Below are 26923 nucleotides of genomic sequence, written 5' to 3'. Positions count from 1 at the left end.
ATTATCCTGTATTCAAGTACGTCAGGCAACTGATAACTCTCGTTAGAATTTAAACTAAAAGACTATAATTTTATACGCCACGCGTGTATAAATAAAATATGCGAATTGTATACCTCAACGTGTACAATTATTATTTAAGTATTAATTTTAAAATTCAAATTCGAAAAAACATCCTAAAGATATTAATATTTATAAGTAACAAATTTTAAGTTTGAACAAAATTATTTTCCAAAAAAAAATTATTTTAGTTATACTTTTTGTATTATCAAGTCGTGCAAATTAATCCAAGACAATGGCAATTGCAGGCACCTAATAAACTGTAAGTATATAATTTTCTACTTGGGTACAGATTGCAGTGCAATAGACTCTAATTTAAACTATAATTACGGAGCGCACGAGCAAATGATTTTAATTGTAATTGAATAGGATTAGGTTTTAAGATCTGCATACTGTCAAGAAGAGTGAAATAATAGAGCATATGCGGTTGAAGAAACATGTGAAACTATTTTATACATGAACTTGAGAGATACGAAGAATTTATAAAAACAAACTTAAAATTTCAAAAGTAAGATAATATAAAATATACATATACATATTATATCTTCGCATTATTAGGATTCCATATTATTTCAACTTGATTCGGTGTTGATTGAGTTAAACGTATCTTTATTTCTTAGTAATATCCTGAAATAGACCACTGATGTGAATGGAGTAAAACCCATGTTATACAAAATCATGAATAAAACAGTATTATATGATACATGTGTAATTGAAAATTGTATACATATCTTAAATTAATAATAATAATAACAAAGATGGAATTATATGCACGCAATGAAGTGAATCAAAATACAAATCCCACAAACATTCTGATATTGTTCCATCATAAATCCCACAAGAAATCTGATATCATTATTTCACAGAGAATAAAATAAAATTATACACAGACATTAATGTACAATATTTTGTGCTGATTGCACTATCAATTTTCAAATAAAAAAATCAATGATACTGTGGTATATTTCTCAACTATGGAACATAGAACTGATAAGGCGTACCGAAGTGTATGGAACGCATTTACTCTAAAAGTAATTTTATCTTTCTGATCATTTCATAATACGTTGCACGTACCGATGTACGTGGGAGTGAGCATGCTGTAGATTATTTCACTAAGTTTTCTTCTGGACTGCAATTAGAGCTATCTTCCGCCTTCTAAGGTAACTTGTACATTGATAACGTTGACTTGACGTCACCGGTTCGCTAAATAGTAACTTAACCGCAGGAGAACGAAGCTTGATATTAAAAACCAACTGGCAGGAATGGATGCTAGTATACAGAATCTTTCATCTAAAACATAAAAAAAATTGTGTGTAAAAACTTATGCAAAAGTCACAAAGCATAACAAGAGAAATTTATACGTCATTGTAAAATGTATACTGAATATATTAGTAAATACCATCAAAAATATTTAAGATATATAACAATACTAGTTAACTAATACTATAAAAATTTTAAAAAACTAAATTTTTCTGTCATTTTATATATCAAATGTCGTGTCTAAATAACTTTGATTACCTTAGGGCCAATTGCCCACATTCCAACTTCTTAGTAAACCCATCAGGTAAAAATATATCTGTTTATCTTTTTTTCAAAATAAATAAAAAGAGATATCTATCGGGTAAAACTTCCGAATAAAATGGAATAATCGACTCTTAAACTTATTTTATATAAAGACAAAACAAGTCAATTTTTCAATGCATTAAATAGACATAAAGACCCATAAAATTACATATTTTATTGTTGTATTAATTTTTAATAAAAAATCTTATAGTCATTTAAAAATTATATTAAAATCAGTGCCATGGCTTGAAACATTCATATTCATATTAAATATATTGTTGATGAAAATAAAAATGTAAAGTTTCATAATAATTAAATAATTATCTTCTTTTTTAATTAATCAGCAAAAATATTTAGTAGATTTAGGGCCGGTTGTTCCAACTTTTTGGAAACTTACTTAATAGGTAAATATGTCTGCCTTTATTTATTTAAGAAAAAAAATGAAGATAGATATGCTTACCCGATAAGTAAGTTTACTAAGAAGTTGGAACAACCGGTCCTTAACTTATTATATTTTTATACAATATATGTTTATCTATAAATACAATTTATGAATATATTTATATATTATGTTTTTATTATTTACTATATATTATCTTCCACATATTAAATTTAATTACTGAATTTATATATATGTTGGATCTTATAAACTTTTGTAAAAACTTCATTATTTTAAACATTATTATGTTAAAAAATTCTGGCTGATCAAATATTCGTTTATTAGACCTAAATTTAATATTCTTATCTTTTTAACTAGAGATTCTTTTAATTAATATAATTTCTATTGTACACGAAATACACATATATATGCACACATACACATACAACTTTACATTCTTGTCTAAAACATAATCATTTTCCATATAGTTTCGTATTATCAACACAAGCATGTTTAATAAATATTTTTATGACTTCTAAAAAAGCTTAAATTTATAATATAAAAAAAATTGATATTATAAAATCGTAGTTAATCAATACAATCGTAGTTAATTAATTAATACAAAATCGTAGTTAGTTCTACGTTCATTGTGCATTAATAATATAATTATAAAGTTATTACACAGTATGCATAAAAATTCTTTTTTAAACTTAACTAAACTTAAGCATAAACAAACGTAAAACATTTGCTTAAAGTAAAATCAACGTATAAATTTCCATTACGTATAAATATGGCAGTCTTATAATTACGTTATAAAACCAATTAGTTTTGATTAATACATGTTTATACATGGAAGGGGAAATTAAAATCAATTTTTATTTACAGAAATATAGCAGAGATAAATAGACAGCTATAGAAATGACAGACATAAAACATACATAAATAAAAGAAAACAAAATACTATTAAAAAACATTCACAGAACAATGCATTACACAGACAAATAAATCTTATTAATAAAAAGAATAATAACTATTATTTCGAATATTATTATATTAATTTTGTGTAATTAAATTTACTTCTTACAAACTGAGTAATTCTGCATAATCATTTCTTACAAACTTGGTGATATGTTTACCTTTATTATAATTACTTACTTTATTTACACATACACAAACTATAGTTTAATATACACATATATACAATATATTTACGAAAAAAGCGCAGAGAGTTGTTCTCATGTCAAATACGAGACATAGAAAAATATTTAAACCAAGCAGTCCCAATAACATTAGACACCTCGGATTTTACTTGTTTAATAGTTTTACATTTACCTGTCATTTGATTGGACATTTTTCCTGTCGCCCAACCCAAGCTCCTTTCTACTGCCATTTTCCATTTCTTATATCTCGCATCTCTCTCTACAAAAAGAAAGAATGCAACAAAAGTTACGTCATAATCATATATAGTATATTTAGAAAAAATAAATCATAACAGATGTTTAAATTATTCAATTTAAAAGTTTACCTTCTGGTGTGGTAGTCGGAAGAAAAGTGTCGGTTGGCACTGTTTCTACCTCTTCGCCTTCCAAATCCCAAACGTCTATTCCTTCAGCGTGTCCAGCAGCCATTGCTACACCTAAAGCCGTGATATCAGGCATAGTTGACCTAACTGTTGATAAAAACAGAAATACAGTTAATTTTAAAAAATTTTGAACAATATAAATCGAAGTAAAATATTGCATATTGCATCAATTGTATTTTATTTTTCAATTCTAATCGCAATTTGCGACCAATGTACTTACATACTGGTGTACCGCACAAGTCGGCCTGCAACTGCATAAGAAGATTGTTAGTCGACATTTTTCCGTCTGTATTTAACTTCGTTAATGGAAATCCACAATCTTTGTACATCGCTTCGAGAATGTCCCTAGTCTGAAAGCATACCGCTTCGAGGGATGCTCTGATTATGTGTTGCTTCGTAGTAAACGCAGTGAGTCCACAAATTATTCTGAAAGAAAAAAATCCTTACACCTTTTTCAAATACTTCTATTTACTCTCATTTGATATGAAAGATTTTTACTCAAACAAAATATCTTGTATGTATGTATAGGTATCGTAACATACATTATTATGTATACATATTATATTTTTTAATATTTGATTATTTGGAATATCTCCAAATAATAATTTCAGATTCTATATTGCTTATATTTACACAGGATAAAAGAAAGACTCAAACAATAGTTTCTCTGAACAATTTTTACAAAACTCTACCAACCCTCTTGCATCTTTTCTCCAATAAGGTGCGTATAATCCTGTGAAAGCTGGCACAAAATAGACATCTCCCGTGCTAAATACACTTTGAGCCAAATGTTCACTTTCATGAACATCCTTTATGAGTTTCATGTTATCCCGCAGCCATTTAATAGCTGCACCTGCAACCGCAATTGAGCCTTCTAACGCATAGACAGGTGGAATTTTCGGACCTAGCTGATATGCGACAGTTGTAACTAATCCATGGGAAGAGTATACTCTCTGAAAATATAAAATAATAAGATAATTGGAAAAAAAAACAATAAAAAGTGTAATATGAGTAAGATCATGAAAAATAAATTTTTTGCTACCTATGCACTGAAAGTAGTCTTTTTCTCATTTGTCAATTCGCACTCAAGGACAAGCATTTCGATGCACAGGTAACAAAAAATATTGCGTGTGACACGTGCGGATCGGTTATCGGCCCACATGTAGGTGACTGCGTGTGATTTGTGCGTCCATTTTTCGCACTTACAGGCAATTAGCCGACTCACCGTACTTGTTGCACAAATAACCATTTTTTAAACTTTTATACGTTTATTAATGGTGAGAAATTACATACCGTATGTCCTGTATTACACAGTAAAAAGCAGCCACTTCTATATGTATTTTTCGCTTGACCCTTTTTCAAGCAATTTTGCCCAACCAAAGCAGATTGTTGATTACCTAAAATCTATTAGAAAAAAAATGTAAGAAAACAGGATTTAATATAATAGAAATTTTCTATATCTGTTGCTTTTATCAGTGAGATTTTACGTACGCCGGATATGGGAATGCCAGACAGTGGACCAATTAAGATTTTGCCGTATATTTCGGAACTGCTTCTGATCTCCGGCAGCATTTGCATAGGAATGTCGAAATATCTGCATAATGTAGGATCCCAAGAAAGCGTCTCAATATTCATTAACATTGTTCTCGATGCATTTGTAACATCAGTGATATATAATCCACCGTCTTTGCCACCCGTTAAATTCTGCAATAATTTTTCTATTAATTCCATGTGTGTGTGTGTGTGTGTGTGTGTGTGTGTGTGTGTGTGTGTGTGTGTGTGTGTGTGTATTTCTTTCTTTCATTATAAAGTATACATTTCTTATTTCTTTAATCAGATATTACAAAATCGATAACCAAGATTTATGCACTCATTTGTCGAGTATTGTATAAAATATCTTAATTAAATCATAAAAAATTAAACCTTGTAATACACTATAATGCGCTGTTCACTATTTAATATTAATAATAATTTTCTTCATGTGCTCAAGATACAGCAAGCATAAATTGGCAAGTGTTAATTAATACGTTAATTGCATAACAGCTGAGTCGAGTCACACTTACTAATTCCTACTAATACCTCACTGTAATATCTCTTCATCACGTACCCAAACAACCCACGTATCCATGGTCCCCACTTTGCATCGCCTCTCACGAATTGCTTTCCTTACGGCCGGCACATGAGCCTTCAACCAACGAATCTTTAAAGCCGAAAAATACGGACTCACGGGCAAACCGCATAAAGGCTTCAGGTGATTCTTACTTTGATCTGGGAACTTCGCTATGATTTGATCTACAATCGCATCTGTTCTGATGTCGGACCACACTGAAACCAATTACGTTTTAAATACTAATTAATCAAATATTAATTAAAGTTTAATTTCTATTATTGTTAAGTTAAACTTTATTTCAAAACTATATATATTATTTTTCCAAGGTCTCTCATAAAACAAATTAGCAGAGTATTTATTTAAATTGCGTAAAACTAAGAATTCTCGATTTGTTATTCAAAGCATATTATTCAAAATTTTAATAAAGATTGAAAAATTAATGCAACTTGGAAACAAATTTGTTTTATGATATTTTTAATATTTCTTAATCATACAAAAAAAGCAACTTGAGTTTAGATTATTAAATTTAAGAAAAAATATACTATTAATAAATAATATAAATTAAATGGCGTATAATAATTTGTCCATAAAGTTAGCGCATTAAAATATAAACAATACAATTTGAAACAATTTTGACAGAGAGATAGAATTTTTAAATTTTAAAATAAAATTTTAAAAATTTTCCAGAGAAAGAGTACCAATAAAATTACATGAAAAGCCACTATTGATATTCAAGATAAAAAAAGAATTTATTGAAAATTCCAAGTTTTTCTTGGTAGTAAACATCTTGATTAATCAAAATACATGAAACCTTATACGTCCAATAAAGCAGATTTTTCAGGATTTTCTCCGAACAAAAATAATTTTCTTTCATAAATAAATCAGACGGCGGAAGCGAGTTTCTACTCACCTATGGCATTATAAAGCGGATCGCCGGTAATCGCATCCCACACTATCGTAGTTTCTCTTTGATTGGTAATACCCACTGTAACGATTTCGTCGATCTTCATACCCAGCACATCTAATTTACGAATTACGTCCTTAATGCAGGCCTTCACTGCAAAAAGGATCTCTTTGGGATCCTGCTCCATCCACCCCTCTTGCGGACTGATTTGCTCTATGTCGATTTGATGAGATGCAACCTCCGCAACGTGTTTCGCATTAAATACCTGCAGATACAATTAATTCACGCTTTAAGTAACAACTATTTAAATAATGATTCAAATAATCTTCAAAGGAAAGAAATAACTACTTTATAATCTCTCAATTCTATTCCACAAACTCTACATCGTATTCGAAAATATTACAGAAATTTTTTCTTAAAGAAATTCTGTTAATACTTTCTAACAATTACATACAATTTTTAAGATTCGTGATTAGAATTTGTTATTTTTTTATTCGCGTAATTATATTTAAATAGATAGATCATTAGTAGACTGAATATTCCAAAGATTTCAAAACCTTGTAAATATGATCTTGCTTTACTATTTGTAATCACGCAATCTATGTTAATTGCCTTCCATAAATCATTGATTCGTTGTTCAGTAAGATTTAAACTGCAAATAATTACTTACATGCATTGTTAACACCGTCTTTTCATTTCCGACTGATTACTTATCATGCTGAGAATCGCGGAATCTTCACGACAGGTTCGGATAAACATTTAGAAATGTAGAAAATTATAACGTGATAACGAGCAACTACTTTATAATAAATCTCACCACAAAACGAACAGTCCGCGTGCCAACATCAACTACGCCAACAAGAGGTCCTGTTTTTTTCACTGGATTCGGCATTGTGTCTGAAAAAAAATCATTATTAGATATTTTTTAATACATAAATGTACAATCAAAATCACTCAATAGAATAAGAAAATGTCTTTATATGCACATGATAAAAGATCTAATAATAAGGCCTAATAATAAACGCTGATTATCATTTCATTTGAGATTAAGAACACATATTACCTCACATATTAAGCATGTGATAAAGAACAATAGGTATATTAAAAACAAAAACGTTTTTCCTCAATTTTATCATCAAATCTAAAACAAAATAAATATGCATAGGATAGATTTTGTTTTTAGATGTAGTTATTTTTTGATTGTTTACGGCGTTTACACGAAGTTTACGCAAATTTATGTGCACATTTTGTTTTCCTCTGACAATATAATAATTAAATCCCGATATGTTTTTTGCTATAGGACAACGTTTTCCTGATATTTTTCAATAGAAGTGTTTGCATCGTTTATTGATTGTTATACATTAAAACATCAGTCTATACATATCTTTATATCTATATCTTTATAGATCGATTATTTAAAAATTAAATTCTTATTCGTTGCAACATGCATGTTGTTAAAACGCGTTTTCTGTTATTATTTGTAATAAAAAAATAAAACTAGTTTCACTTTCAACAAACTAGTTTCTCTAGCAAAAGAGAACTTACAGGATTGTAATTCCAACTTTCGCAACAGCAATGCTACAAAACTCTTTGATTCATTTGGATATTTCCTAAAATAATAATATAACTTTACCGTAGTATTAAATATTTTGATGTACAATAAATTCTGTTTAAGAAAATCAATAATTGCCTCAAGAAAAATAATATACAGTAAATAATTTTGCTGCATCCATAGCTTTAAAACGTAATTAAAAAATTAGAATTCTAACATAATTATTTTTATACAATCATACTAGTCAAAGAAATCCCATGTAGATTGCAAAAGTTTTGAGAATTTATATATTTTTTCTTTTCATAAATTAGTGATAGCACCAAACGATCAATCGTAATATTCCTTTTACGCTTTTATCAATTAGATTTGTGAAGACGGATATTTTGATAAACATATTAATGAAAGATAATTACTACACAAATAATTACATGACTTTCGACAACGGTTATCTGTTACGCGACATCATAGGGCATTATTGTCTTGTAGTTCCAAAACTATTATTAAAATGAATATTATGGCAGATCTTTCAAGTTTTTTGATATAATTTCAGCTTTAAATAACACATTTTGTAGACAATTCGACATTGAAAATTACGAGTAAAATATTAAAGCAGAGATAAGATAGATTATGCAACGAAATATACGATTTACATTATAATCTCGGTTTCGACAATACGAATCATTAATGATAACCCGCAATAGTCGGAGGCTCGTCGTTAGTACAGACAAAAGGAAAAAAATTTTTTTTATTATCGTGAGTAAACGCCTGATATGCTTAATCTCGCGTACACGCCTTCGGTAATACGTAATGACAGTGAAAGATATATTTCTTCGGGGAATTAGAGAGGGGTCCGCGATATCGCACGCAATCATTTATCGTTATTTCTTCAGTTACGTTTTGTGATCTACGCTAATATTTCCTTTTACATTATAATAAAATAAACGCTATACTTACATACAATAAGTTCCCTGCATAATTTTTTATGTTATTAATATTCATTAGACATTAGTCTGTATCATTGTGCTTGTATCTTAAATTTGATTTTAAAATTTTTTAATACATGCGAATTTAAAACGTGAATTATACTTTGAATTGCTAGCAAAAAATCGAAATATTAAATTAAAATTTAAAAAAGTAATGGGCACAATGTAATAATTCGAATCACTCGTTAAATCTCCATGTCAATTTTTGACTAAAGATATTACAGTACAGTCATTTTATATGCATCGTACGATAACACGTGCATTATAGCATTGTATTTTTAGGACAAGCATATTATACTATACGTGACGAGGATGTTATACACTGATATATATGAAAAACATTGGCACTTATTTTGTACTGATAATTGTGTAAACTTAGCAAATTTGAAAAGAATACATATGTAAAACTTAAGAGAATGAATATTCTTTTGAGTCATTCACTCTCTCTCTCTCTCTCTCTCTCTCCTCGTTAAAAAAACAATTAGCATTTAAATTTAAAATTAAAATAATCAAAAAAAATTACAATGACGCGTTAGCCAATATTTTATTAGAATAATAAAAGTATATACAAGATTATAAATATTTTAACATAAATTTGTACACGTATTGCATATCGGAACAACGCACATAACATTTTTAAAGCGCATTTTATACTTGCTATCTAAATATTCGTATGTCGTAATTGTTATCATTATAAAAAATTTTAAAAATAGCTTAGTATAAATATTTTTTAAAAATTATTAACATATTATTATAAATTAAAAGGTAATACATTATTAAAAAATTACATAATTGTTGTAAGAAATCAAAATATTATAATAATCACAATCACGAATATATTTGATATGCGTGCAATTAAATAATTCCATGTAAAGAACTGGACATGTGTGTGCGTATTACAAAATCCCTTGTCTTTTAAATTGACGTCGTCGAGATATCAAAGTTCAAAGACTTCTTTGATCACGTTTTACGCAATGGAAAGTGTTGACGTTATCATCGTAATCAATAGCAGATCCGTCTCGTATTGCGATCGCAGCCCACGTAGTTAATAAATACGGTATAAGGACAACGTGAACGATAAAGTGTATTTATTTCGTATGTCGAAATCGTCACCTTCGACGCGTGAGATTGTATGGACTCATTTCATTCACGCGGATTCACGAGAGACCTTCAATTTAATAATTCAATAGAAAGCTAATGAGCTCGCGTCGAATTCCGTAAACCCTACCAGCGCAAGCTACGTCATTATCCTTATCTACATTTGATTCTCATCAGACCGGCAGCACGGTGACTGACGAGACTAAAGTCCAGAGCTGTCAGCTTTGAATTTTATAAATCGACAAATATGCGCCTCGCGTTTATTCGCGACCCAATGCGATCGCCGATCGCCAATCGCCAATTCCAGATATATCAATTTCGGGATTTCGAAGTTGCCGAAGTAAAAAGTGAGATTCTCCCGCGTGCCGATCGCACGGACGGTCGACTCCGTCAGCTTTTCGAGCGATAAGTGCGATATAATTTCGTATCGTCAGCGTCGGCGACATCGGCTCGGTAAACCACTGTCCGTCAGCACGGATCCGGTTTTGCTGCTATCTGCGCTATCACCGTCGACAGACGGTACAGGCACTCACCTGCGTTCTTGTACGAGTGGTACTTGAAGATGCTCGTCCTCCGGCCGGTATCCGACTGCTCCATCTCCAGCGACGAGTCCTCGAGGGAGTCGAATCCTTCCGGCGTGCTCCGCTCGCTCGCGGTCGCCGTGTCCTCCGTATCTTCTCCGTTGGAGTATCCTTCCGCATTTCCGTTCGCGTCTTCCCGCTCCATCAGATCCCTTTCGTGGATCCTCTCTTCTCTCTCTCTCGTTCTCTTTCGGTTTGGTGTTAACGATAACTCCTTGGAAGATCCGATCGGTCGCTTTTTCTCCGTCGCTGCGACGACTTCACGATTCGAGTGACGTCAGACGTTCCCTAGAACGTCATTTTTTGAAATCGAACGATCGTACCACGGAACGTCTCGTCGTGCCGAGCGTGCTGCTCGTTCGCCCGAATGTGGGGGAATCGTCGGCGACCTGCCCGGAGTACCTCCGCCGTCCTCGTGGCCCCTCTCGCTTTCCTCCCCCCCCCCCTCTTCCCTCGAACGCGTCGCGACCGAGTCTCGTGTCGTGGTCACGGTCAAGTCCCGAATTAGCCGTACGCGATCCGATCTCAAGAATGTTTTCCTCATTCCCGTACGGTCAGTCAACGGTCACTCGATTTGCTTAGAATACGCCCATTCTGACCACGTGGCACGTAAAGAGAAAAAGTCTGCCAAAGGGCTCTGATTCTTGGCCGCAATTTTTCTTCGCCAGAAAGGCGACGCGGCACTTTAAAGATCCATAAATTCCGATTCTTCTTGGCTTCCCTCGCGTGCGTATAAGCTTTAAATTGCGTGTTTAAATTGTAGAATTAGAAATCAATACGGGAGCGCAATTTCTTCTAAAATGTGTACGATTTAATTGGGCACGTAAAGCGCTTATTTTATTTAAAAAAAAAAGGAAAGAAATTATTATTTTCAATATGTTGTAACTGTACGTGACGTTAAAAGAAAAATTTAGAAATTTTTGGCAAAATAGATAGTCGATTTTCACTTCCTCAGTTCATTTCTTTAGTGATACAAACAAGCAATACCGACCCGATTTTTTTTTTGTGGTTTTAAACCTGTACGCACGTGGTTTTCGAACTGAACGTGAGTACTGGAGACATATGATGCTGAACAGAGACATCGTAAAGCGAAGAGAGAGGCCGCATATATGCGTTCGTAGTTACCTGGGAAGCATCAGACTACCCGACAGTGTAATGTTCGGTTCTATCTTATATATGAATTGCATCGCACCCGAGTGCTAGCGAGAAACGTCACGGTGATAGATGCATCTCCTCGACGCGATCTTGGCCTTCCAGTCCTTACAATTAGAGCCAACAATAAATTCTAGATTATATTTATTGCACGAATTGATCATTAAAATGCAATTTAAGGTCATTTTAATATATTTTTATAATTATTTAGTTTGAATAATCGCTGCGAAGTACAAGGTGATGACCGCCTAGCGGCCAAGACCCTAAACTAAAATGCATCGCGCGATGTGCATGCAACGATGGCGTTGCATGCCCTTCGTGGCGCGGACGTTCAAAACTGCGCTCGATCAGATTCAAGGCCACGTTCTCCGTCCGCGTTCCGAGACAGATTGAGAGTGCGTTCAGGGAGACGCTATTAGCACTATCAGCATCAGTTTATCTTTATTACTCGTTAAAAGTGGGATAAGAATAGATTAATGCTGATAACGCTAATAACGTTCTCCTCGAACGTACCTTAAAGCATTGAGTGACAAGGAACTCATCAAGTACGGAGGAAAAAAAACAGGATGCACATTAAGCTGCGGATAAAATGTTAACATTTATCGCAGTTGCCTGTGTCTTTTTTTATGTGCGCAACACGTAATCAAAATCCGTGAGAGACGCAAGTTACAGGCTTGAAGTGTGTTGCTTATTTCACAGAATTTTTACAATTTCAAGTGTAGCGTATGTGAGATGGGGTGCAAGGTGCAAGGTGCAAAGGTGCCATTGCTCTCCGATGAACCGACGAACTTTGAACTTTCGCATATCGATCGATTAATTGCCGATTCATCAGAATTTAAGTAATTTTGACGTGAAGAGAGAGGGAGGGAGGGAGTCTTTATCAGCAATTACTGATTATTTTTTTCAAGATTTACATGACATTTGCAAAATAGAAAATTCGCTCATCGAGCAACGACGGAGCGATTTCTTGCAAAAGTCAGCAAAGTCTTGAATGCTGTAAAATATTTGCTACAGCTAAACAGAAAGGCTGTTTGATACATATATGTATAGTTTATTGGCAGAAATATAGTCAAGTTTGATCAACAAAACACAATGATCGATTGTTTGCAGTAATCAAACAAACTATAATGTACTTGCTACACAGTTTGACGCGGATTGACAACAGAAATATAGCGACAGATCACGCTCGGGTTCGGGTTCTACCGTCAATGCACTGTCAGGTTATGTCAGCAGGTACTGTCGGTAAAACATGAGATTGACGATGACACCGTTAACCAAGATTTTTTAGCAACCTCTGTCAAGTTATTGATATATTGGGTACTGTTTGTCCATAAAGATTTTGCATGCCAAAAAACTGCGTATTATTTATCGCGTTCTTTTAATAAAATTAAAGGATATAAATAAACATACATATACGTATAAAAAAGGAAAATAAAATATTAATCCAGTGTATGGATTTTATAAAAAATACAGGCGTACTTTTTTTAATGCAAACGGCAATTAATTAATATTATAATTAATCTTATATTTATTTCATTTTCTTGTTTTTTTCTTCAATATTAGCGATTGTCTTTCTCACTATAAAAAAAAAAACAATTCAAAAAGGATGGTCAAACGTCAGTCAATTAATTCTCGTTATTATACATAGTTGACTGCATAGATTTCCTTCAAATTAAAAGCCTAGGAGTGCTAAAATAAAAACCAAGAATACTTGTGGAATCGTTCCGCAGAAATTTATGGAATTTCTTTATCTCCCATCAGCAAACGTAAGCAAAATCCCCCCCCCCAAAAACTGCATGTGAATCGGAACTATCTTTCATCACAACATATGTCAACAAAATTAATAATGGCTCACGATACCGAAAAAATAATGGACAGAGGACCGTCTCGGAAGATCTCGTGGAGGAGGTGCAGGAGGTGCCAGAAACGCGCTTAGTCTTAAAAGTCACGGGCCACGTGGAATTACGGGGTTCTATTATGTCACTCGCGTGTGAGGCGCCGAGGTTCACCGGCCGCCACGCCGCGCCGGTGCGACCACGTGGAGGCGGCGCCGCCGAGTACAGCGACGAGGATGACAAAGAGGTAAAATGGGGAAACAGAATGCTAGAGGGGGGCAAAAGGAGGAGGGGTGGCGAGGATCGGTTACTCACTGCCGCAGGTACAGCCGCGCAGGTCGTTGCGGCACGTCGACGCGACTCTACCAGGATCGCCCTCGCGATGAACGATTGCACAGCCGGTCGATATCCCGACGAACGCGTTCGCGCGACGTTCGTCGTCGCTTCGTTCGGAGACGATGAGAGATGACGATGACGATGACAAATTTGGCGCGAGTACGCGTATCACCACCACCCCACCACCACCACCACCACCACCAACACCAACACCAATACACACGTGCGAGCGAGCGAGCGCCGATCAACGGACACGCGGTGGCAGCGGCGACGACGGAAAACCGCGTTCACCGATTGCCATGCTGTCGCTCTCGATTACCCTTTCACCCTCCTCGCGCGATCCACCGTCGTCTGCTGCGCGCGATTGCGCGCGCAATCCTTCGCACGTATGACGTAGCCGCGTTCGTTTGCACCTCCTACACCCGCGGGGTTCACGCTCTTTGTCTCTCTCGCTGGCATCATCTATCTCTTTTGCAGAAAAAGGTGAAACATATAGGCCCATTTCTATCAACGTAAATTAACTTTAATCTTAGTTTAACTTATTTATTATCTTATTCTGGCTTTAAAAATTAAAAAAACTATAGAATAGGTTAAATTGAGATTAAAGTTAATCTTCGTTGGTAGAAACGGGCCATGAACGAACAAAATTATGCGTCATTCGCGAGTCGATTCTGGCGGGAACATTCAAATTCTTGTATTATATGCGTGTTCCGTTCGAATACCAATGCCTTTAAAATACTTATTTCAGATCTGTAAATTAGAACAAAATTTAGTCTTTAATTTTATGTATTTTAAAACTGAAGATTCAGATTTTAATATTCAATTATATACTAAAATAGGCAAATACAGTATAAAAATAAACCATAGTATTCACGTGTCAAAATGTTATATTAAACTTCTCCAATGTCAACTGACGAATTGTTCACTTAGATTCTGTTTCTGAAATGAAAACAATTAGAAAGTACGCTAAGATTTTAATTAAATCAATATGGAAATTTTTTGATAATTTAGATAGATACATGATCTAAATCAGATTTCAAAATAGATTAATAATTTTTGTCTTATGTCTTGATGCTTTATTTGCACATTCTGATTTCTCAAATATTACATATAACATAATACAATAAATTATAAATCAATTTCAACTAGTTTTACTACTGATACTTTTTTCTCACTCTATATAAAGTATATATTTAGGAAAAAATAGAAACACATTCTTTTAATTATTATATGTATATAATTTTTTTCTTTTAACATCTAAAACACAAAAACATGTCATTTATTTCTTAATATTTTTTAATAAATTACAATAAAAAACATTAATTTTTCATTTTTTCATGTTAGAGAGGCAACATTGGGATGTAATTTCCACAATATTGTAATGTTACAATAGCATTCAATAGTATTTCACTATCAATGTATTTCTATTTATTCAACAGATAATTCTTACAATATTTTTGAGTATATTTCTTTACGAAATAAGACAATGTAAATATGAGGCGCAAATGTATTACGTGTGTGTGTGTGTGTGTGTGTGTGTGCATGTGTGCGTGTGTGTGTGTGTAATACTACATTTAAAAAGCTTACATACTATCTAAATAAATTTGACATTTGATAAAGTTAAACTTTATGCACAGAAACGGCGTGCACAATTTAAGCGTTTGACATCACAGTTTTTTCATATTGTACATATTTATTTAATACTAAGACATTCAATATCAAATTTTTAATAAATATTCAAGACAGAAAATTCTTATCGCAAGGAATTTTTGAGAATTAAATTTGTAATATTAAAACAAAAAGTGCCTTTTTGAAATACTTATAATATAAACTAAAATTCGAATCCTGTAAATGTATTATTTTTTATAGTTTTTTTATAGTAAAGAAAAAAAATCTTGTTAAAAATTATATTACATATACAATTAACATTATATCAATTTATGAAATAATTTTTTTATTTTCTAATCTAGACGAGTATTATTCAGTCCGATTTTCCGCTTTGATAATAAATGTCCTGGAAGTATAATAAATATTATATCGTCGAAAATAATTTTGCACATATAAAATTTTTATAATAAAAACAAGAATAAATTGTTAAATTTATTTTAAAAATATGTTAATAGCTTACTTAATTATACTAGGCAATTCCTTCCATCTACAGATATATTTATGTCCAAGTCCATAGGATGAATCTATTTTTATCATTTGAATACGATCTGTATTATTCCCAAAACTATGTAATGCTGCTTGGTAAAGCTGCAACATACATGCAATTTTATATAGATATTAATTATATTTATATATTTTATGTAAATATTATTACATTAATTCTCCTTACGAGTGTCCATATATATCATTTGTATAAAAGTCTGTATAAAATATTGTAGCCATACCTTTTCCGCCAAAAAAACTGGAATTACACCATCATCTTCAGCATGTAATATCATAATAGGACAGGTAATCTTAGTAATATGGTTATCAGATTCAAATCGCAGATTATTCTTATAAAATGGTTCAACTGCCATCCAATGGAACCATGGTAAGTGCTTGAATACCTGCGCAAAATGCATGAAAATGAATATATCAAAGTATTGAAAGCAGTAAAATTTATACTTGAGAAGACAATTAAGAAAATTTACTTGTGCAAATGGATGTTCCGTTAATTCATCCTGTATGTTATTAAATGGTGCTTCCAGAAACAATCCTGTTGGTTGTATATTTTCAGCTGCTAGCAGATCTAATACATGCGTAGACACTCTAATGTTAAATAAAAAGTTATATAATTATTTATAAACAATTTCAATTTTATGAAAAATAATTCGAAAACAATTTACCCGGTTCCTAGAGAATGACCCCAAACAAAAACTGGAGCAGAACCATTAACTTTTTTCAACACCCACTCAACAACATATTTACTGTCCATAACTACACCTTCTTCGGAGAGCTCAACTACATCACTATCACCATAGCCTAAATCAATGAGAAAACGTGAGCAAAACTTTTAAATGCAAAATAATTATTACGTGTACTATACATGATATAAACATTATATATATTAAACAATATTTTTATATGAATTAATCTAAAAATAAATGTATAAAATGTGTAAAAGTTTTTGATACTCACTTCTATAATCAAAACATATAACATGATAATCTAGGTCTTGGAAAAGCTTATAAAGCTCGAGTCTATGTGAACTTGCTCTATTACCACTGTTTCCATGCATGTAAAGAAACACAGGTTGCTCGGCATTACTTAAAACTGCTTCATAAGCTTCATCCGTTGCAGGAATGGAATTATTTAATAAGGATCGGGGTAATATCTGCCTGCAAGAGTACTGCTGTTTAATATATGCACTATTATATGTTACAATATAACAATGTAAAATTATTTTATATAGTTATAAATTTCACATAAGATTAATGTGTTCACTCACCATGCACCTATTTTTACTTGTTGATCAGTATGTAAATAAAAATTTCTAGCGCCTTCCAGTCCAACCAATTTTGGATTGAACTCTACTTTAAGTGGCCAATGTACTAAAATTAAAATGATTAAAATAATATAATATATATTATTAATACACACGAGCAGGACATAAAAATTAATTTCAATATTTTATATATTTCTTCAAAAATTAATTCATAAAAGCTTACAAGTTATTGTATGTATATTCATCACATAATTTTATATTTCGCGTTTATTGTTCTAGTTCAGTTTTACATCTTCACTTTCATTTCGCTGCTTTTTATGTATAAATTTGTTTAAATTATAAAATAAATTGTGTAAATTTATGTTAATTTATACTATAATAGCATTCTACAAAGATTTACAGTTTGTCTACTAATTTTAAAATATTTACAAATAATAATATTTAAATAAAGAATTGTCTTGATATTTCTTAAGATGACTAATTTATAACATTTACTACATTTATCAATTATACGAACTAATTACTTACCAAAGTTTAAAAAAAGTATCTTTTTCTGAAGAGTATAAGAATAATGAAAAATTACAGGTAGAAGCCCAAATATAATGAGGTATAGCAGCAATGATATCTTCATGGTCCAAGTTAAGCATCTGTAATATAGCATTTATATATATACACACACACACACACACACACACATATATATATATATATATATATATATATATATATATATAAACATAATTATATAATTGATAAATTTAACAAAGCTTTTGTCTATTATCATTGGTGCAATTATGATATTAAATCTTATAAATTTAATATATTATGATACTAAAAGTAACAAGATATACAGGGTGTCTGGTATTTTTTTATGGGATTTTTATGAGCAGGTAGAGCGCATGAAACTGAACAGAAAAGTCCTTACCGTTTTTCCATTTTCGCAATAGTTAACAAGTTAGTGACTTGTAAAATTTTCTGTATTAGCCCGGCCTACCGACAAATGCAAGCGCGCTGAGCGCCCGGTCGCGGCGGCCGCCCCTCCTTAGCGCTTGAACCTTGAGATTGCTAGGCGCGCGGGGGGAGTTGTTACAACAAGCAGCAATGACTACGCACAAGCGACGCGTAACGCTAAATTCTCCCTTTGAATTATTTGATAGTTCCTTACCTTTTTGAATATTTGATAGTTCCTTACCTTTTTTAATGAAAATAAAATTTTCTAACAACAAAAAGTATGTGTACGTGTACATACATGTGTACAAAAAATATCAGATCTAATGCTTAAAGAAGTGATTACTAAATTTATTTTTTAATAAATAACGATTATTTTTAATAAAAAATATTTTTTTCATGATAGTCTTAAACATCGTAAACTGTCATTATAAATTTTAAAAGAGAGCTATTATCATATGCTCGAAACAAAATTTATGCTTCTTCAAAAAACATTAGAAAATTTTATCGATTAAAATAGAAATGACAAACAAAAAAATGTTTGTTTCAACTTTATATTCTTAATTAAAAATTAAGTAACTAGGATATTTATATTTTTAATAAAATTAATCCTCGTGATAGATTTATAATACACGAAAAAAACTTTATGGTAAAAATTACTATGATAAATAGTAAACGCGGGCCAAGGAGGAATTATGAAAATTTTTATTATGTTTTTCATCAAATTACGACAATATTTACACTACTTATATGATATAATTCTCTGAAATTTCTTCTTACAGTTCGTGGTTACTATCATAAATAATAAAATCATACATAATTTTACTATAAAATTTTCTTCGTGTAAATTTACGAATATATGAATTTATTAAATGTTTGAAAACTTATAAACAATATTTATTTAATTTAAGAAAATTTTAGTTTGTAATGTGTGTGTGTGTGTGTGTGTGTGTGTGTGTGTGTGTGTGTGTGTGTGTGTGTGTGTGTGTGTGTGTGTGTGTGTGTGTGTGTGTGTGTGTGTGTGTGTGTGTGGAGGGGGGGATACATACATACACGAGCTAAAGAATAATCACTTTGTGACAGGAAAATGATTATTCCTTAATTCAAGAATTGGTTTGTAATTTGTGTGTAATTTGTGTGTGTGTGTGTATGTGTGTGTACATACGCGAAAATGTTAAACATTATTTGTTTTATGTAAAGTGTGGTGTTTATTATCAACAGAATACTCTTTTCAGTCATTAAAAATAAAATAATTATTAAAAAAAATACAATTAAAAGTGAATAATTGATTTTTTTTAAACTAGAATCATATTTTTTTACGTGTACATGTATAGTAATCAGCGTAAATAGTAATAGTGATATAAAATCGCAGAACTAAGGCATAATCATTTTCCTGTCACAAAGTGATTATTCTTTAGCTCGCGTATGTACGTACAAGAATTAATTTTATTAAAAATATAAATATCCTAGTTATTTAATTTTTAATTAAGAATATAAAGTTGAAACAAACATTTTATTTGGTTGTCATTTCCATTTCAATCGATAAAATTTTCTAATGTTTTTTGAAGAAGCATAAATTTTGTTTCGAGCATATGATAACAGCTTCTTTTAAAATTTATAATGACCGTTTACGACGTTTAAGACTATCATCAAAAAAATATTTTTTATTAAAAATAATTGTTATTTATTAAAAAAATAAATTTAGTAATCACTTCTTTAAGCATTAAAACTGATATTTTTTGTACACATGTATGTACACGTACACACATACTTTTTGTCGTTAGAACATTTTATTTTCATTAAAAAACGTAAGGAACTATCATAACTCAAAGGGAGAATTTAGCGTTACGCGTCGCTTGTGCGTAGCCATTGTCGCTTGTTGTAACAACTCCCCCCGCGCGCCTAGCAATCTCAAGGTTCAAGCGCTGGGGAGGGGCGACCGCCGCGGCCGGACGCTCAGCACGCTTGCATTTGCCGGTAGGCCGGGCTAATGCAGAAAATTTTACAAGTCACTAACTTGTTAACTATTGCGAAAATGGAAAAACGGTAAGGTCTTTTCTGTTCAGTTTCATGCGCTCTACCTGCTCATAAACATCCCATAAAAAAATACCAGACACCCTGTATAGTACAAAAATTTTAAGAAATGCAATTTGTCCTAAAATTATCAAAAAAGTTTTTTTAATTGCATGTTCTTTGCCGAATATAAAACTAATTTTCTATCAACAGAAAAATTTTCCCATTAATTCTATCAGTTGAAAAATTGAACATTTGTTTCTGTATAATTAATAATTAATAAAACAAAACCTTTTCAACAGTTAAAAATAAATATTAGCAAAATTTGTAAGAGATTGTATTATGAAGATACATAATTCAAAATTACAGTTTTAGAGCATTAGAGCAAATTATTACTTTAACAAGAAAAGATTAACTTTAGATTGATTAAAGGACTCTAAAACAATTGATGAGATTGATTCTTGAACATATTATATGCAACTTTTTATCACAGACTTATAATAATAATATAATAACTTTATTAATTTTGCGACATTATTTAAGCAGTTTACATTTACCATAAAAAACATACATAACAAAAGCAATTAAAAGCTTAAAAAATATAACAATAATAAAAACATAAAAAATAAAACAAAATTAAAATTACAACAGAAAATTAAAAAAATAGAATAGCTGGATGCAGTAGCTATAAGAAAAGAATTACGCAAGTATATAAGTAGAAAAGCATCTATGACTAAATACATATATTAAATATAAGAGATAAAAATCTATTCAAATACAAAAAAGTATTAAATAAATTTACTTTTAAAGCAACAAATATTATATGCAAAATAAATTATACATATGATATATTGATATTATACCTTATTATGTTCATAGCAGTCACAGAGCATTACGTTCTTTTACGCGTTATGTAATACACAAGATACACTTATGACACATAAGGTCTGTTTACGTTGCTTGCTCTGTTTGCATTAAATATCTTTGTTTTCTCTTTTTCTCTCTCTTTCTTTCCCCCATCTAAATGTATTTATTTTGTACTAAGCGCAAAAATGTTGGAGGATTTCAAGCAACGCCAACAAACCAATAATATGGCTGCGTTCCATAAAACACGTTGTATATATTAGGCCCTACGCATAATAGAAAAAATATTAGATATTAGGAATAGAAATTAGTATTTTGGAGTCAATTTCCAAAGAAATTCTTCATTTTTACGCAATTCGAACATTATATAAATAGATAATAAATTATGTTGTGTGTTTGATACATTTATATCTTGTATTTGTTTTCGTTATATATTACGTTCAATATCTTTTTATTTCTAATATAAAATATCTCGAAAAACAATTTATTTCATGATTATGCCTTAATTTTTTATGCACAGAGTAATAAGATAAATTAATTGATGTAAAAAAAACACATAGTTGCTTTTCAAAAGCGATTATAAAAGGTATTGTATAATTGTTTTTTAACCAGCTATTTATTTTCTTTTTATCAATTAATTTATTTCATTATTTCTGCGTATAAAAAATTAGGCCGATACAACAAATGTAATGTTAGATACAATTATCTTATAAAAATTAATAGTCTGGAAGATATTTTATATTTTAGTTCAAATATACCAGAGTAAGTTATATATCATAAATTTTTGATAATTCTACTTTAATAATTTTATGTAGAATAACTGAAAAATTATATATTAAAAAACCATATAACTTCATTTTAAAAAAACACAAAGGTTACCTTAAAATCTTAGAAATACCTTCAAAAATCGCTGCGATATCACAGACAGAAATAAAATTAACTAATCGCATTAATTAACTGGCCAAATTGTTTAAATATGATTTGTTAATTTTTCTCCGTCTGAAATGTCGTTTCTTTTACGGAACGCAGCCTGTTATCTCTTGACGCTTAAAACATACATTTATTAGTACACAGTAAAAAATTTTGTGTTTTCTTGTTAAAAAATATCCTGGTTAAAACTTTTATGTTAAAATTTAACATATTTGCTTGTTACTTTAACATATTCCTGTTGTGTTAATTCAAGTAAAGTGTTAAATTACTAGAATAACTAAAAAAAAGTGTAAAAGTAACACAATGTGCACGTACTTTTAATTTTACATCATAAATATGTTCTTTATTATTAGTGATAGGATTTAGCTGTTAAAATTGACAAAAAAAAAATGTTGAATTTACTCTATAATTGAGTTTTAACAAAGATCATTTCATTTTTGAGGACTTTACTATCTACCCGGAGATGGCGCATTTCTCGTGAAAAAGATTTACCTATTAGGTGAATAAAAGGGGGTCGCCAAGAACAGAGAACCAAGTACGATTGCATTCACATATATTATAATATTGGACTGATTCCAATAATACACAAAGTTTATATCGATGATCTTAGAACGATCTATATATGCAATTGTAAACATTTTTTTCAGAATTTCTAGAATAATAATTATTTAACATATATAATATGTTAAATTAATATATATAACGTGTTAAAATAATATTATAATTGTGTTAAAATAACATATATAATATGTTATTGTTACACGTTATACACGTTACATTAACATTATTATAATGTTAAAATAACATATTACATGTGTTACTTTGACATAATTTTCTCATTAAATTGTTACATAAAAATTATGTTAAATTATAAAATTTACATTTAGTTTTATGTTAAAATATAACATAATATTTATGTTGTTATTTAACATATGCTTAATATGTTAAATTAACAGAAAAATTCCTGTGGACCGTTTTGGACATGCGATATCTGTTAAATTTAACACAAATTTTTTTACTGTGTATATTATATTTCTCTAACATATTTATGTGATTATTCGAAGATATTTATACGCAAATGATATTACATTTATAAATAATACAAAAAGCAAATTGTATTATACATACATACACACACACACACACACACACACACACACACACACACACACACACACACACACACACACACACACACACATATACATATTTATATATACATATATACATACATATATATATGTATATACATACACACAAATGCAAACACATTTATTTCTATACAGTTCATGTTTTGTTTATTATTTTATTAGTTTTATTTATTTCCATTTCATTGTTTTTATTTGTGTATAGATTTAAATTGTACATTTAGTAAAATTAATTATGTCAAATTATATTAGTTTTTACTATGATTATATTTTACTATGATCAAATTCATCAGTTCATCTTCACCGATTATAAAACACTTACAAATAATTTTATTTAATTAAAGAGTATTTTTTATATTCCTTAATCCAAATGCAAAATTAATGTGTAATATACTTTTGCTCAAGTCACTTTGATGACTTGTAACTACACGAACAAGGTGTTCTGTATGTATCCAGGTGAAAATGCTTGTATGCAGATAGAATGGACAAAATAAACTGACTGGGGAAGTCCTATTATATTCTCATTTGCAATAGCTGATAACAATTCATAGAGACGTTTGAAGTCTAAAGTTCTTTTCTTATTTTTGAAAAACAGGAAAAAAAACAATTGTATTACATTTGTTTCTTAATAAAAAAGTGTAATGAAAATGTAAGATGTTGTTTATAAAAATTAAGGCTAATCCACAATGTGCTCTTCGCATACTGTTTTATCGATAATCATGTTTCTTGCAAGCATGTTTATATAGATATTTACGTTATTGTTTACATAAATCTTTTTTCATATAGACAATGCAAGCAATATACATTATCATAAATTGGATAACACAATACAGGAAAAATAATTCAGTTATAAAATTGCATTTAATATATATGCACAACTTTATAATATTAATAAAATATATAAATATAAAAAATATAAAATTGAATAGAATTTCCACTATTTCTAATAAAATCTGGATCTTTCGTAATCCATTAATTATTGTTTATACAGACATAGATGACACTTAAAACATAATTTACATAGTTCATATTGTATATATAATATAAATTTATATACATTTATAAATTTATATTTTACCCATAAACCAAGTCTTTTCTTGTTTCTTCTGGGATTTATCTCATCAATTTAATAAAACAATGTTTGAGCAAAAAGGAAGACAAAAGCAAGAAATAGGAAGCAAGAGCACATTATAGATTAGTCTTGTCAGTCATCATGAGAAAAGATTTTTCTGTAGTCAGTCATATTATCAACTACAGTACTAACTGTAATGATTAATTTCTGTATTAGTGATTCGCTGACTGACAAGAATAACTGCAAGATGTGTCATACACTGTGTCACAATAAGATGACACAACAATTACATTGAAAAGTCCAGTAAATTTTTTCTAACAAAGAAATATATCAATTTCATACAGTTTTTGTTTTGAAGTACTTTGTTTAAATAAGCTTGCAAGCTACATTACATTACAATGCACAGTTATGTCAACAGAAATAATACAAAAATATTTACAGAGATACAATTATGATAAAGCAACTTACATTCCCATATACCAAATCTCAAGGGTGATGATCAGTACTATCGGCGCTAATAGGTACATCGACATCATGACTGTTAGTGGTTTACTGTTTCTTTACAGTATTTCCCTGTCGAAAGTCCTTTCTTCGATCAAAACTTAATTCTATTGTTATGAGAGGTTGTTTTATTGTTATTATGTTAAGTGTATGGATATAAGAGAGACAAGAAATGATTATAAAAAAGTATAATGCATGAATTATATATTCACAAATATAAAAATATATATTTTTAATATATAAACAATCTTTTTTTAATATCCTTGAGTATAAAAGTAAAAAATTATACTATTTAAATTCTATATTTGATCAAGTACAACTATTACATATTATTAAACATCACACGTTAATTCCAAAGTAACGTAACATTCCTTCAATAATATATTTAATAATACATATTACATAGAAATAATATATAAACAGATATTTAAAAAACCATATAAACCTTTAGAGATATATCTTTATTATCACTTCACTTGTATAAGAATATGGATAAAATTGACAGGTTCACTTTCCAAATCAAATATAACAAACTTGCAAAATTCGTTGTTACTTATAAAAACAAAAGATTACTTCTGGATGTATAATTTTCTCTCGCACACATGATACATTCTTTGCACACTTTTTAATGCGTTAATGCGGAGTTCCTGGGAATGATAAACTGTGATTAGTACGGCGACTCTAGTTTCCCGGGACAAAAAAGACTAAGAGTTGGTTGTTCCAACTTCTTGGTAAACTTACCTATTAGGTAAATATATGTTTGTCTATTTATTTAAGAAAAGAAATAAAGATAGACACATGCTTACCTGGTAGACAAGTTTACCAAGAAGTTGGAACAACTGACCCTAAGAGTTACGATTGTATTTATCGATCGGGAGAGAAGTATCATTGATCGCGGGTCGAGAAAAAAAGAGGGGAATTAATTCGTTCAGAAACCGAGTGCTTGTGCTGCATGCAGTTTTAATGAGGCGAGTACCTTCTCACGACACGTTTCTTCGGTAACCAATATACCATTATTACGGCGGATCGATACGAAGCGGTTATCAAGTAGCGTTATCCTGCGCTGAAGGTTCGACAGGTGTCTGTACAAGTTACAGCACTTGTTACTTGTGTTTATACAACTGATAGTTGCGAGACAAGCGCGTGGGACGTTTACGTCGCGACAGAAAGCACCGGACGCTCAGACGTAAATGCCGTAAGTGCCGAGGTGTTCCGCATCAGTTACGCTACCATGTTCCACGCGACACTGCCTCGCGCTCGAGTGGAGTACTTTCGGCTGCACGCCCCTGCTATGCTCCTTGTTATACGCTATATCTAATACTGGTTAATAGATAATACTTGGAGAACGCGCACCGATCCTTGAAGGCCGCTTACACGGCTTACAGTCACCTAGAGTGAAAGTAACGTGAAGTTGGTAGGAGATCACGCGCGCAGAGGAAGGTAGTGGAAAGAGAGAGAACACGTTGCGAACAAGTCTATTGCACTTTTTTGCACTCTGTGTGTGCTTCCATTTTTCTCGCTCCGCCGCCGCCCGTTGCAAATGAGCTGTAATTGTTACGCATTTTGTTTCGAATTGCGGAAGTATTTGCAAAGAAAAAACGCGCGAATAAAAAAGTAAAGTACTTTAGAAAGTGATCGAAATACATAATGCGAATACTCGTGCGCTGCACCGATATTGATACTTGCGGCGCGTAATTACGTTACGTTAACGTTATATAATTGTAAAATGATTTATTTATAAGGTAATAATAAAATTATGAAAAGAAAATATCTCCGGTCGTTTAGTTCGAATAATAAAGTAAATAATTGACACGTTAATTAATCTATCCGTTCCAATGACACTTTCTACACTCTGCGTCATTACTGGAAGCGAGAGAACGCT

At 30.9% G+C, this 26923-nt stretch overlaps 2 protein-coding genes across 10 annotated transcripts; both read right to left on the bottom strand.

Moving 5' to 3' along the window:
• Nucleotides 1-645: 645 nt before the first annotated feature.
• LOC105837775 (glycerol kinase) lies at nt 646-14418 on the bottom strand. 6 transcript variants are annotated; one of them, XM_012682840.3, is made up of 12 exons: nt 14356-14375; nt 10762-11097; nt 7413-7492; nt 6602-6860; nt 5689-5906; nt 5073-5285; nt 4875-4985; nt 4278-4534; nt 3802-4007; nt 3525-3668; nt 3332-3418; nt 646-1347 (listed from the first exon to the last, which is right to left on the bottom strand). In XM_012682840.3, the coding sequence occupies exons 2-12, from the start codon at nt 10952-10954 to the stop codon at nt 1250-1252; spliced, it is 1866 nt and encodes a 621-aa protein (XP_012538294.1). In that variant the 5' UTR covers nt 10955-11097; nt 14356-14375; the 3' UTR covers nt 646-1249. The 6 variants fall into 6 exon arrangements, with proteins under 6 accessions (XP_012538294.1, XP_012538296.1, XP_028049583.1 ...); XM_028193782.2 differs by having other exon boundaries at nt 648-1347; nt 10762-11546; nt 14112-14418; XM_012682838.3 differs by having other exon boundaries at nt 648-1347; nt 14112-14418.
• A 1663-nt stretch (nt 14419-16081) lies between these two features.
• On the bottom strand, nt 16082-26541 carry LOC105837778 (lysophosphatidylserine lipase ABHD12). 4 transcript variants are annotated; one of them, XM_036284009.1, is made up of 10 exons: nt 26018-26540; nt 25009-25113; nt 18094-18212; nt 17569-17671; nt 17259-17458; nt 16967-17102; nt 16772-16889; nt 16526-16687; nt 16261-16388; nt 16082-16146 (listed from the first exon to the last, which is right to left on the bottom strand). In XM_036284009.1, the coding sequence occupies exons 2-10, from the start codon at nt 25074-25076 to the stop codon at nt 16110-16112; spliced, it is 1071 nt and encodes a 356-aa protein (XP_036139902.1). In that variant the 5' UTR covers nt 25077-25113; nt 26018-26540; the 3' UTR covers nt 16082-16109. The 4 variants fall into 4 exon arrangements, with proteins under 4 accessions (XP_036139902.1, XP_036139903.1, XP_036139904.1 ...); XM_036284010.1 differs by lacking the exon at nt 25009-25113 and having other exon boundaries at nt 26018-26541; XM_036284011.1 differs by lacking the exons at nt 25009-25113; nt 26018-26540 and adding an exon at nt 21390-21489.
• Nucleotides 26542-26923: the final 382 nt, after the last annotated feature.

The sequence above is a fragment of the Monomorium pharaonis genome, chromosome 3 (assembly GCF_013373865.1).
Source record: "Monomorium pharaonis isolate MP-MQ-018 chromosome 3, ASM1337386v2, whole genome shotgun sequence".
Taxonomy (NCBI): Eukaryota; Metazoa; Arthropoda; class Insecta; order Hymenoptera; family Formicidae; genus Monomorium; species Monomorium pharaonis.
Note: the sequence above shows the minus strand (reverse complement) of the source record. Positions and strands in the feature narration are given on the sequence as shown.

Coding starts and splice junctions, on each gene's coding strand:
- LOC105837778 (XM_036284009.1), bottom strand. CDS start 25,076: ATGATGTCGATGTACCTATTAGCGCCGATAGTACTGATCATCACCCTT. Junction 17,459..17,568: donor CAAGTAAAAATAGGTGCATG/GTGAGTGAACAC, acceptor GTACTCTTGCAG/GCAGATATTACCCCGATCCT. Junction 16,389..16,525: donor CAGTTTTTTTGGCGGAAAAG/GTATGGCTACAA, acceptor TGTATGTTGCAG/CTTTACCAAGCAGCATTACA.
- LOC105837775 (XM_028193782.2), bottom strand. CDS start 10,954: ATGGAGCGGGAAGACGCGAACGGAAATGCGGAAGGATACTCCAACGGA. Junction 4,008..4,277: donor TGGAGAAAAGATGCAAGAGG/GTTGGTAGAGTT, acceptor TTTTTCTTTCAG/AATAATTTGTGGACTCACTG. Junction 3,419..3,524: donor TCCGACTACCACACCAGAAG/GTAAACTTTTAA, acceptor TTCTTTTTGTAG/AGAGAGATGCGAGATATAAG.